General features: G+C 38.0%; 1 protein-coding gene across 8 annotated transcripts in view; it reads left to right on the top strand.

Annotated features, from left to right (window-relative positions):
* ATM (ATM serine/threonine kinase) overlaps window positions 1-13929 on the top strand; it is a 145679-nt gene that overhangs the window by 116298 nt on the left and 15452 nt on the right. For 7 of the 8 annotated variants that reach the window (XM_032285673.1, XM_032285677.1, XM_032285676.1 and 4 more), the window contains 6 exons: window positions 355-493; window positions 1751-1833; window positions 2760-2900; window positions 3952-4068; window positions 10836-10985; window positions 13687-13852. In XM_032285673.1, the coding sequence (XP_032141564.1) occupies window positions 355-493; window positions 1751-1833; window positions 2760-2900; window positions 3952-4068; window positions 10836-10985; window positions 13687-13852 (796 nt within the window). The remainder of the gene's footprint in view (window positions 1-354; window positions 494-1750; window positions 1834-2759; window positions 2901-3951; window positions 4069-10835; window positions 10986-13686; window positions 13853-13929) is intronic. The other variant, XR_004270954.1, reaches the window with a different exon arrangement.

Raw genomic sequence — 13929 nt, 5'->3', positions numbered from 1 at the left:
AACTTGGGAGGCGGAGGTTGCTGTGAGCCAAGATCGCGTCATTGCACTCCAGCCTGTGCAACAAGAGGGAAACTCCATCTCAAATTAATTAATTAGTTAATTAATTAAAATTGGAATATCTGTCAAAGCATAGGAAATACCAGTAGTATTTTACTTTTTTCCTCGCAGCAGTTGGCAAAAGAAAACAATAGATTTTTGAAAGGCACTAGAGTTGACGAGAGTATTATACCTTTGATGGATTTTATTCATGACTGTTTTGTTTGTATCTGAGGAATTATAATCATTCCACTGTCTACATTTGTGCATGAATTCTGTTTTTCTCTTTGTTTTTCTCACTGTGTTTTTTATTAATAGGACCGAACAGAGGCTGCAAACAGAATAATACATATTATCAGAAGTAGGAGACCTCAGATGATCAGAAGTGTTGAGGCACTTTGTGATGCTTATATTAGATTAGCAAACTTAGATGCCACTCAGTGGAAGACTCAGAGAAGTATGTGTCTGAAAGAAAGAGCATTGTTTTCTTGCTGTGTTACTCTCTGTAGAGGCATATTAATTTTAGAGCCTAATAAGTAAATCTGCTTAAAATCACAAACGTGATACAAAAGCTTAATTTTTCTCTGATAGCTTCAGTGTTCCCTGCTTACTTTTTCACTTATTATCTCTTGGTAGAACTGATAATAGGTGGCTACAGTAAATTAATTATTTAATTTCTTCTGATAATCTTCTGGTGCACAAACTTGTTACAGAGAATTGCATAGAGGCATTTCTAGTGTCAAAACTTTTTGTAAATGATGTGGTTACTGTGCCCTGGGACTTAAAAATAAAAAGGCATTGGCTGGGCGCAGTGGCTCACGCCTGTAATACCAGCACTTTGGGAGGCCAAGGCGGGTGGATCAGGAGGTCAAGAGATCGAGACCATCCTGGTCAACATAGTGAAACCCCATTTCTACTAAAAATACAAAAATTAGCTGGGCGTGGTGGTATGCGCCTGTAGTCCCAGCTACTTGGGAGGCTGAGGCAGGAGAATTGCTTGAACCAGGGAGGCGGAGGTTGCAGTGAGCCAAGATGGCGCCATTGCACTCCAGCCTAGTGATGGCAACAGAGCAAAACTGTCTCAAAAAAAAAAAAAAAAGAAAAGGCATTACCATTTCTTCCATAGGTGCTAAAATGCCATTATTTAATTATTATTATGCTGTGTCCGTACAAATAATTATAAGCTGCTGGAATCTTTGGTTTTGTGACTAGTTTCTAAGTATGCATTTGCTTCCAAATATCTCCCCATACTTTAATAATTGTATTTTTTTCTATTCAGAATTATATCTTCATGTTTAAATTCTTATTACTTTAAAACAAGAATGAGACTTCACATATTATTTCTCTAAGCAAACAAAAAATATTGACATGTCTTTTAGTTGCATTTAATAGTAATGTGACAGGAATATGTTATCTATGTACTATATAAACTATCATGCAATTATTTTAAGATGCTTAGTCTGGTTCCTCAGGTGGAATCTGGTCTAATTACCCCTGTCAGGTAACCTGCAAATTTACTTGAAGCTACATTAACCACTGTTGAGATTTGACCCTGAGCTACACAGTGGCCAAAGCCCAGTCTTCATTTCTCAGTCAGAGCCTGAACCACAGATTAGCAACAAGTTGGGGCCAGTAGCATCTGCTGACTATTTCTGCTTGACCTTCAATGCTGTTCCTCAGTTTGTCACTAAAATCTCTTCATTTTTAAATACAGAAGGCATAAACATTCCAGTAGACCAGCCAATTACTAAACTTAAGAATTTAGAAGATGTTATTGTCCCTACTATGGAAATTAAGGTAATTTACAATTAACTCTTGATTTCTTTAAAACTAATTTCTTAAATTAGATTAAACCATTTGAAATAGTATTTTTATGTAGATCAAAATTGGTTAAATATTGGCAAATTTCACGTGTTTCAACCTATAGTTTCTCAGTATTAGATTTTCTTTGCCCAAGCCCTGAAATACTCAAAATCATCTCCTGCTTTCTTTTCCATTGCCTTCAGTTCTGCGCCTCACATCTTTCTTATGAAGGTCTATAGACTGTTACCTTCATCAGACAGAAGGACAGTTTCCATGTGCTTATGCCAAGATTAATTTTTGACTTGGCAAGGAAGTTCCCAATTGTTATATATTGCTTTTAAAAATTCTATGTGCAGTAAAACGTATTATTGGCTGTCATGTATCAGTATTACTGTAATATTAAGTTGACTTTATATGCATGATACACTTAGCTCTGTTCTATGCAAGAAATAATGGAAGTAATTTCATGTGGGCAGGGATATATGTAATAATAAGGGTTATAGTTTGGAAAATGATAATCTTAAATACATTGTTTTTCTTTTCATTTTGCAGTTTATTGCTTAGTATCTAGTAACTTGATTTGAAATGTAGCTGTACCATGTGGATTGACTATTTTTCTAGCTATATCAGCTAAGTTACTTAGCTGAATATTTCCTGAAAATGCCAGATTTAGCAGTTAAAATCCAGAAAACTCCTTCTACTATTTTCCAAAATTTATTATGTTTTCGTGGGGAGTTATTTCTCAGATGACTGTACTATATTAGTGAATCTTTCATTTAACAGTAAAGTTATAGTTCCAGTTCTTAACCAACATCCCATTGTCATTTGTTCCTCTGTTTAATATTAAAATTGCCATTTATAATTTATTTTTGAGTGCAAATAGTGCATCTGACCTATTATTGTGTTTATACTTTTATTAGGTGGACCCCACAGGAGAATATGGAAATCTGGTGACTGTACAGTCATTCAGAGCACAATTTCGCTTAGCAGGAGGTGTAAATTTACCAAAAATAATAGACTGTGTAGGTTCTGATGGCAAGGAAAGGAGACAGCTTGTTAAGGTGAGCCATCCCTTCTCTGGCTTAGCCCTTAGAGTTTTACTGAGGAAAAATTTTAGTTGATATTTTCTTTCTGCTTTATTTGGGCTTTTGTCTTTATTTTGAATAATTATGAATGAGGAGAATTTGTAGACTAGAAATGCATTATTTTCTAGAACCAGAAAGTTTTTCTTCATTTTTTTGGTGTGTCTCTGAAAGACCATCATTATTGTATGGTTGATTCAAGTAAAAGAATACCATTAACATGTACAGACATGATAAGGTTAACAGTGAGCTTGCTTTTTGTGAAAAAATACTTTGGTGTCTCGAATTTCTTTGTATAGTACAAGTTTAGTCCTTTGCATCAGTATACTGGGTCTGGTACTGTGCCAAGTGCTGTTTAATATACCAGAAAGGGAGAGCATTCTTCCCTTACGATTTCCTCATGAACTCTGAATCCTACTGTGGAGTGGTAAGACACAGTGCTACTTTACTCAGTTGTTTGCAGTATGCCTTCCTGTGGGGGAGTTCCAAGTTAATATAGCTACAAAAGTAGCGAGGGGAAACTTCTTTTTCTAAATCAGTGTGACTACTCAGTGTTGTGGCTTATTCTAAATGAAAGAATGTGAATAGGTCCTTAATTATTTGAGAGACTGTTAAGAGGTGCACAGGGACAGGCACAGTGACTCACTCCTGTATTACCAGCACTTTGGGAGGCTGAGGCGGGTGGATCACCTTAGGTCGGGAGTTGGAGACCAACCTGACCAACATGGGGAAACCCCGTCTGTACTAAAAATACAAAATTAGCCAGGCGTGGTGGTGGATGCCTGTAATCCCAGCTACTTGGGAGGCTGAGGCAGGACAGTCGCTTGAACCCAGTAGGCAGAAGTTGCGGTGAGCCGAGATTGTGCCATTGCACTCCAGCCTGGGCAAAAAGAGCATAACTCTGTCTCAATAAAAAAGGTACACAGATGCTCAGATTGGTTTCTGAGTACCCTTTGTTATTCTCGGATGACTCTGTGTTTTTATAATAAAATGAACTGTACTTGTTAATTCATGCTTAATTATTCTGTAGGGCCGTGATGACCTGAGACAAGATGCTGTCATGCAGCAGGTCTTCCAGATGTGTAACACATTACTACAGAGAAACACTGAAACTAGGAAGAGGAAATTAACTATCTGTACTTATAAGGTAACTATTTGTACTTCTGTTACTTCACCAAGACCATATAAAAGATGCCCTTTGGCTGGCTGAAGTGGCTCATGCCTATATTCCTAATGCTTGGAGAGGCCAAAGTGGGAGGATCACTTGAGGCCAGGAGTTTGAGACCAGTCTCAGTGACATAGTGAGACCCCCATCTTCACAAAAACTAAAAAAAAAAAAAAAAAAAAAAAAAAAAAAAAAAAAGCCAGCCAGCCATGATGGTGTGTGCTTGTAGTCCCCTAGCGACTTGGGAGGTGGGAAGATCACTTGAGTCCAGGATTTTGAGGCTGTAGTAAGCTCAAACTCTGCAGTGAGCTCTAGTCCAGCCTGGGCAACACATCAAGATCCTGTTTTAAAAAAAAAGAAGAAGAAGAAAAATATGCCATTATTTGGACCAGGAGTCTACAAATGTTTTCTGTGAAGGACCAAATAGTAAAGATTTATTTTCTTTTTAAAAGTTAATTATAGTAAGAGGTTTCTTATAGTCAACTGAGATATTTTTTCCTTTTTTCAATTCAACAATATGTCATAGAACTATTTCTCATTTTTTAACAGCTGCATTTTGTATGTATGTAGTTTTTTATACAAGTCCTTATCAATGGGCATTTGGGTTGTTTTTAGTCTTTTGCTACTAAAACAATGCTGCATTGTAGTGAATAACCTTGAACAGTGAATAACCTGAATAACGGATTTCATACATGTTCAGGCAAATCTGTGGCATGGATTTCCAAAAGCTGGATTGCTGGGTAGAGGATATATGCACCTGTAATCTGGTTGATATTGCCAGATTACTCTCATTGGGAGTGTACCCACTTACATTTCCTGTAGCTATTTGCCTGAGAAGACAGTCCTCAGTCACATTCTATTAGCTGATCATCTCTGACTCTTAATTATTCATCTAACCAGTTTAAAAATAACAATAAATCCTCATTTCAAAGGGCCTATTTTCCATAGGTTTGTCTTTTCTGATTTTATTCCTGTATCTCATTTAAAATTTTCTCCTTCTATAAATGTTATAACAGGGATTATGGGTGACATCTGTTTTTTTAAATACATTTCTAGTTTTCTATTATGAATGTTTTTTTATTTTTAAATAATGGCTAAATTAAAAGCCCTAAACAGGGGAATGAAGAAGAATAAATTAGATATACCCTCCAATAGTCCACTGGAGCTAGGCTATTGTAATAAAAAGCAGAACTTGGTTTTGAGCTTCTTAACTGCTTTCAGAGACAAATATAAAACTTATTTGTTGGGAGAGAGGCACAGATCATTGGTACTCAAGCTTTAGCAGACATCATAATCACTTTTTGTTGAAGTCACTTTTTGTTAAAACATAGATTGCTCAGCCCCATTCTTAGAATTTCTAATTCGGCAAGATTAGGGTAGAACTCGTGAATGCGCATTTCTAGCAAGATACCAGTGATGCTGATGCTGGTCCAGGGACTACACTTTGAGACCCACCAGTCTAGTTGTTCTATCATCTATTGACTTGACTTGATTTTAGAGCTATCTCCTATCTGACAGATAGAGATTACTAAGAACTTTTGAGAGAGTATTCTATAATGTGAATGAAAGGAAATTTTCATGCTCAAAATGCCAGACTTTTAGATTGCAAAGATAGTGACTAAAGAATTGGGTTACAAAAATATGGGCTATAGGAGCTCCTCCTGATACTCCTCTCAGAAAGCAGCTAAGATTTCCAAGCAGATACACAATTGAACCTCCAAATTTCATTGAGGTAAACTGCAAAAAAAGTGAATGCCTGACCTAGAATATTTTGAAGGCAGAAATTACTAAACTTTCATCTCTACCTTATGACTTTTTCAACAGCTAGTTTTCAAACAAAACTATTTTTCCATATAAATTATTCCATTAAGATTTCTAGTTGGGCATGGTGGTCCACGCTATAATCCCAGTACTTTGGGAGGCCAAGGTGGGTGGATCACTTGAGGCCAGGAGTTCGAGACCAGCCTGGTCAACATGGTGAAACCCTGTCTCTATTAAAAATACAAAAAAATCAGCCAGGTGTGGGGCCCATGCCTCTAGTCTCAGCTGCTTAGGAGACTGAGGTGAGAGAATCACTTGAACCTGGAAGATGCATTGAGCCTAGATCACACCACTACTCTCCAGCCTGGGTGACAGAGTGAGACTTTGTCTCAAAAAAAGAGACATGTCTAAAGGCCAGATGCAGTGGATCACGCCTGTAATCTCAGAACTTTCAGAGGCCAAGGCAGTCAGATTGCTTGAGGCCAGGAGCTTGAAACCAACCTGGGCAACATAGCAAGACCTCATTTCTACAAAAAATTAAAAATTTAGCCAGGCATGGAGGCATGTGCCTATAGTCCCAGCTACTCAAGAAGCTAAAGCAGAAGGATTGCTTGAAATCATGAGTTTGACACTGCACAATGAGCTGTGATCATGCCACTGCAGTCCAGTCTGGGCAACAGAGCAAGACCTTGTCTTTAAAAAAAAAAAATGATGTCTAGAAAATGGGTAACCCAGATAATTAATTGAATATTTAATGTTATACATCTCAATATTAAAGTATAACTTCTAAACACAACAGTTTAGGTTTGAGCATTTCTTAGAATTACAACAATAAACCAATAATGTTATTTTGAGATTACTCCAAGAATATGAAAGTTGTGTCATCATTATGTTAAACTAACGTGCCTTTAGTTAAGATTCCCTAGACTACAGGGAAGTAGTCTACCCAGTCTTGGTTATCTGTGGAGTCATTCCCAATCCTGAGGTTCAGGTCTTCTATGGTCATTGTGTCAACAAGAGCATACATTATCTACCTGGCACTAGATCTTGGTATCCAAATATTGTGTCATTGTGCAACCTCAAAAGGAGAGACTTATATACTGAGGCATGCCAGATAACTCTTGTCAGAGAGAATCAGATGGAAATAAAGACAGTTCTTATTATATATGCTGATAACTGAGACATAGCCCTTAACATTAACCAGAATTAGGGTAGCTGGCTCAATTTTTCTCCACCAAAACTATGTGTTGTTACAAAATATACTGAACAACAAATCTAAAATCTTAGGTGTCAGAGGACTTGTTTTCTAAAAGGCAAGTCTCTAATAATATTATAGTGCTCAAAGAAGCTTTGCACTTAACCTGTTCATCCTGCTTTGTGCCAATAAATAATTTTTTTTTTTTGAGACGGAGTCTCACACTGTCACCCAGGCTGTAGTGCAGTGGTGCGATCTCGGCTCACTGCAATATCTGCCTCCTGGGTTCAAGCAATTCTCCTGCCTCAGCCTCCCGAGTAGCTGGGACTACAGACATGCGCCACCACGCCCAGCTAATTTTTTTGTATTTTTAGTAGAGATGGAGTTTCACCATGTTGGCCAGGATGGTCTCCATCTCCTGGCCTGTGATCCACCTGCCTCTGCCTCCCAAAGTGCTGGGATTACAGGCATGAGCTACCGTGCCTGGCCAATAAATAATTTGTATTCCTTTTCATGCATATTTCAGAGCATCCATCTGGGGAGAGAGGCCATAATATCTTAAGGCATTCACTGACTATAATGAATTAACTTCATTTCTGTGTATCTAGGATGGTATCAGCTGTGTACATTGAGAGAACTGAGAAAACAGTCATCAGTCCTTTTTTGTGGTATTCACACAAAATACCCAGATTGAAATATTCCAGAGAATCTTTAGTCTCATCTATTCCATCAGCAAGTCCTGTTGGTCTACTTCCAGGCAGGTCACTTTTTACTATGTCTGCTATTACCACCCTACTTCTACAATCAATCACATCTCTGTAGATAACAGAGTTCAAACCAACAGTTTACTTCTGCTCTTGGTTTTCAAAAGCTGGTTTTATTCATAACTGTTAGAGTGATCCTTTTTAAAGTGCCTAAGACAGAGTACTGTTATCATTCAGTATCTGTGGGGCATTGTTTCCAAAGCTCCCTGCAAAGGCTAAAATCAAGTCCCTTATAAAAAATGGTATATGTACCATTTGCCAATAACCTATGCACCTCATCCTGTGTACTGTAAATCATCTCTGGGTTCCTTAAAATACCTTATACAGTATAAATGCTATGTAATTAGCTGTTGTACTCTATTTGTTTTAAAAAAATTTTTTATTGTATTGGTTTATTGAGGTTTTTTTGATGAATATTTTTGATCCACAGTTGGTTGAATCTGCGGATGCAGAGGGCCAACTGTATTCCACGTTCCTGTTCAGAACCCCAGATGAGTTCATATTATCCCTGAATGACAGCTTTCTAAGTGATTTGCCTCTGCCGTTCTCCCTCCCGCCTTATCTACCACTCTCCTCAGGCTTCTCTCACTTTCTGCTTGTATAGCATGAGTAATCGCCACTTGACTCACCTGGTCTTTTGCAATAGCTTAGGTACACTAATTTATTTCTGCTTCAGGGCTTTTCTGCTTCTGCCTGGAATGCTCTTCCCTCATATCTTCACACCAGACACTCCCTTACTTCATTCAGGCTTCTGCTCCAGTGTCGCCCTCAGAAAGGCCTCTGACTGGGTTGCCGTTACCCACTTCTTTTTTTTTTAAACTTAAGTTGTTTTGTTCTCTTATACTTAAAATCTGACATCATGAAGTGTTTTTAATTTTATTTTATTTTGAGATGGAGTCTCACTGTGTTGCCCAGGCTAGAGGGCAGTGGCGTGATCTTGGCTCACTGCAGCCTCTGCCTCCCAGGTTCAGGTGATAGTCCTGCCTCAGACTCCTGAGTAGCTGGGATTACAGGCACAAGCCATCACGCCTGGCTAACTTTTGTATTTTTAGTAGAGACGGGGTTTCACCATGTTGGTCAGGCTGGTCTCGAACTACCAACCTTGTGATCCACCTGCCTTGACCTCCCAAAGTGCTGGGATTATAGGCGTGAGCCACCATGCCGAGCTGAAATGTTAATTAAGATACATGTTCCCTCACCAAAATGAAAGTCGATGAGGGCATAGTCTTCATCTGCCTTTTTGCCACTCTGTTCTCAGTGCCCTAGCCCTGTGTGTAACACGTAATAGACTCCCAACAAATACATGTTAATAAATTAATTAAATGTCTCCTTATGATACAAAACAGTTCAACGTGACAGCATTAAAATTTAAAAATGTATAGAATTAAAAACACCATAACGACAAGTGACCAGCTTAGAAAACAAATATAATAATGTTAATAACAAAAAGATCATTTTAATATAAAGAACAAGGGATTTATATGAAGAATACAATGATATTCAACTTTACCAGTAATCTGAAAAATACTAATTGAGACCACAGTGACATACTATTACATACCCTCAGATTGGCAAAATACAAAAAGTCTGACAGTAAGTACAGTATTGGAAAAGTTATGGTATAACTCTGCTGGTGGGTATGTAAATCAGTCCAGTCACTTTGAATAGTTATTTGGCAATATCTGGTTAACCAAGTTGAAGATACACATCTCTGGCTCAGCTGGTCAGTTCCCTGGGCATATACCTTAGAACAAACTTTGTCCAACCCACAGCCTACGGGCCAGCCACATGCAGCCCACAGGATGGCTTTGAGTGCAGCCCAACACAAATTTGGAAACTTTCTTGAAACATTTTGAGATTTTTTTTTTTTTGCAGGTTTTTTTTTTTTTTTTCTTTTTTAGCTCATCAGCAGTCATTGCTGTTAGCGTATTTTATGTATGGCCCAAGACAATTATTTTCACTGTGGCCCAGGGAAGCCAAAAGATTAGACACTCCTACCCTAGAGAAACTGAAGTATGTTCACCAGTAGACTATTTCATTGCAGCCGTATTTCATGAAAATGTGGAAACAATGTAAATGTTAATATGCAGATTGGATAATTGTGGTGTATTTATGCAGTACATAGCTGTTAAAATGAATGATGTAGAGTTCAATATGCTCACATAGTAAAGATAAAATAGTGTTGAATAAAGTATTGAATAAAAAGCCAAATTACAGAAGTATACATATAGTATAATAATTCTTCACTTAATACTTAAAACTATTTAGGTACATATAGCTTTGAGATTAAAAATATACCGAAAAATACATGAACATGATAAACCGGTTAACAGTAATCTTGATGGGGAGGGACATAGGGTCAGTGAAGCACACAAGGGAGAGCTTCATCTGTCCCCCAGCAAATGTGAGAAAATCCTAGATTTGATAAAGCTATTTAATGGATAAAATGGTATTTGTTAATATTATTTTCTATACTTTATGTATGTTTATAATATAATTTTCAAAAAGCTTTCCTAGTAAAATTACTCATTTTATATTTAGGAGTACATTTTCTCTCTGTGAAGATAGTAAGACTGTAAAGCAAGAGTACATGTAATTTCACTAATTAAGTTACACTAAAATTGAAACCACATTCATGGGCAATATTTTCCAAGTGAAATTCTCCAAATTTAATTGATATTAAAATTGTAAGGAAAACAGAGTTAATTCCTCTCCTAACTGGACAATCTAAGTATGGATCAATGGCAGATGACAGTGAGTATAATTAACAGGAGTGACCTCTCAGAGAATTGAGGGGATTGAATGATGGGCAAGCTCTCAAACATCTAAGCAGCAGGCTAGAAAATTATATTCTTTGAGCTTTAGTTTATTTCTGGATGCTTTCCTCCAAGGAGCTTTGTCTTCTGTGGACAGAGAACTACTAATACAACTTGAAAAAAATGCTTTGCACTGATTCTGATAGTTGAATGATCATCAAATGCTCTTTAATGGCCTTTTAAAATTAAAAGATATTTAATCTATAACTTCAGGTGGTTCCCCTCTCTCAGCGAAGTGGTGTTCTTGAGTGGTGCACAGGAACTGTCCCTATTGGTGAATTTCTTGTTAACAATGAAGATGGTGCTCATAAAAGATACAGGCCAAATGATTTCAGTGCCTTACAGTGCCAGAAGAAAATGATGGTGAGTGACACCCAAAATTAAAGGTTATTTCAAGATTATTCAATAGCTTATTAAAGCTGACAGCTATCAGATATTATAGCATACAAAAAACTTTAATTTCATCAGGTAATTGTCAAAGATACTAAGTAAAAGAAAGGAAACTCATCAGAATGAAAGTGTGTGAGTAAAAAAAAAGAAGGATTTTAAACTACATAATATGTCAGCCGTTGTCACATAAGAAATGTAAAGGTTATTCAGTGTGTGCTGATTTGTTTTCAATTTGGGATAAACTAATTCTTAACAAACAAAACACTAAAATGCCAGGCGTGATGGCATGCACCTGTAATCCCAGCTACTTGAGAGGCTGATCCTGGGGGATCATGTGAGCCCAGGATTTTGAGGCCAGCCTAGACAACAGAGCAAAACCCCATCTCTAAAAAACACACACACCATAAAACAACAAGAAGATTATGAAATGATTTTTTATGAAACTGATATAGAAAACCTAAGACATTTACCATGTCACACTGGCTATCTAGTCTGATATTCATTCACTGAATTGGCAACATTTATTGAATGCTTTCTATCTACCAGGTACTGTGCTGACTTAAGACTTCACAAATAGTATGACTAATCATCATGATCCTTATTCCTATTTTAAAATGAGAAGTTCAAAGAACTTAACCTGCCTAAGGCCAATGAGCTAATTAACAGAGCAAGGATTTAAGCCTTGTCTAAATCCAAACTCCATTTGCTTTTCATTTTATTGTGCTTTCTGTGACATGTTTTTTAAAATGTGTGGTAAGTGCTAGGTGTTGTGATGGCTATTTGTATGGGGCACACAGGGTACAGTGTAGGTATGGAGAAGGAAGTGGTTAGTTCTACCTGGGGTGAGGAGAATGGAGAGAAGTAGATCCAAGAAATGCTTCACAGAGGAGGTGTGTGAGCCGGTTTTGTAAATGAGTTGTTTTTCCAGGCATAAGGAGCATATATGCAAAGGAAAGGAGGTATGAGCAGGCAAAGACAGCATAGGCTTAGTGTTTGAGGAGGAAAAGATAGTTGAAGGTGGAGCAGTAATTGTTGGTCCAAAGATGGAGGGTTGCTTTATGAAATACAAAGGAGTTTGCACTTTATGCTATAGGCCTTAAGGATAGTGATAGACTTGCATTTAGAAAGAATCTCTGACAGCACTGTGGGTTCTATTTTTGAGAATGCAAATTGGAGGTATGAGATGGTCTGAACTGAGATGAATAGCAGTAGGAAGGGAGAATCGTGGGTAGAGATGAGAACTATGAAGGAGGCAGAATTCTCAGAATTTGATTGCTGTTTAAAAATAAGGTTGGGGGCCGGGTGTGGTAGCTCATGCCTGTAATCCCATAAGGGACTAAGGAGACCAAGGCAGGAGAATTCCTTGAGCCCAGGAGTTTAAGACCAGCCTGGGCAACATAGTGGAATGACACCCCATCTCTACAAAAAATAAAAAGTTAGCCAGGTATGGTGGCATACATCTGTAATCTCAGCTACTCAGGAGGCTGAGGCAGGAGGATTGCTTGAGCCAGGGGCCGAGGATACAGTGAGCTGTGATCACAACCCTGCACTCCAGCCTGGGTGACAGAGAGACCCTGTCTCAAAAAACAAAACAAAACAAAACAAAAAAAAACTTTTTTTGGGGGGAGGAAAAGGAGTAGTCCGTGCCTCCCAGTTTTCTGCTTGGGGCAGTTAGGTAGATGGTGAGGCTGTTTACTGAACTGAAGAATAGAGGAGGTGACTAAAGTTTGCCAGAGATGAAGTACTTGGATTTGGAAGTGATTCAGGTGGAGATGTTGAATGGGCAGCTAGAGAAGCACATTAAGCTAGTGCTTAATAAAGATACTTGGGCTTAAGGCCAGGCATGGTGGGTCATGCCTATAATCCCAGCACTTTGGGAGGCTGAGGTAGGCGGATCACCTGAGGTTGGGAGTTTGAGACCAGCCTAACCAACATAGAGAAACCCCATCTCTACCAAAAATACAAAATTAGCCAGGCATGGTAGCACATGCCTGAAAGCCCAGCTATTCAGGAGGCCGAGGTAGAAGAATTGCTTGAACCTGGGAGGCAGAGGTTGCAGTGAGCCGAGATGGTGCCACTGCACTCCAATCTGGGCAACAAGAGCAAAACTCCGTTCCCCCCCCAACCCCCAAAAAAGCTACTTGGGCTTAATATAGATACAGATTTAGAAATCATCAGCACATAGATGGGAGAGAGTTGAAGTCGGTAAGCTTTGCTTCATGATAGTATTTTATACCAAGATGTTGGAAGATAGAGATCTGAATCATATCAACTGCCATCCATAAGGGATTCCTCCATTCTTTCTCTTTTCCTGTTTCCTATTGCAGCCCAATGCTGTGATGCCACCACCTGAAGTTATCTGGAACTACTTTGTCATTTCTGTGTTTACTTCTGCTTAAGATTACAGGATTATTCCAATTAGAATATAATCAAAACAAGTAACAGTCACTGTGGGTATGCTTCCTTTCCCAATGATTAATACGAAATCCTAAAGGGATTACCACTTGTAATTAATTGCTCCCCCTTTCAGACTGTTAGCTTCTTGTGGGTAATGTATCCTGTTCATCGTTCTTGCCCCTATATCTGTCATATTTTTTATATAAAAATGTGGATATTAGTTGAATTCGTTGAACACAATATTGAAAAATAAATTATATATATGCTCTATTTAAAGGAGGTGCAAAAAATGTCTTCTGAAGAGAAATATGAAATCTTCATGGATATTTGCCAAAATTTTCAACCAGTTTTCCGTTATTTCTGCATGGAAAAATTCTTGGATCCAGCTATTTGGTTTGAGAAGCGATTGGCTTATACGCGCAGTGTAGCCACTTCTTCTATTGGTAACCTTCTTGTACATATAGTAGCTTCAGCACTTTGTTGTTTGGCGGTTTTTATTTTTGTTTGATTCAGCATTTTT

This window comes from Sapajus apella, unplaced genomic scaffold (genome assembly GCF_009761245.1).
Source record: "Sapajus apella isolate SASKATOON/1434 unplaced genomic scaffold, GSC_monkey_1.0 scaffold16, whole genome shotgun sequence".
Classification (NCBI taxonomy): domain Eukaryota; kingdom Metazoa; phylum Chordata; class Mammalia; order Primates; family Cebidae; genus Sapajus; species Sapajus apella.
This window is presented reverse-complemented; position numbering and strand designations above follow the sequence as displayed.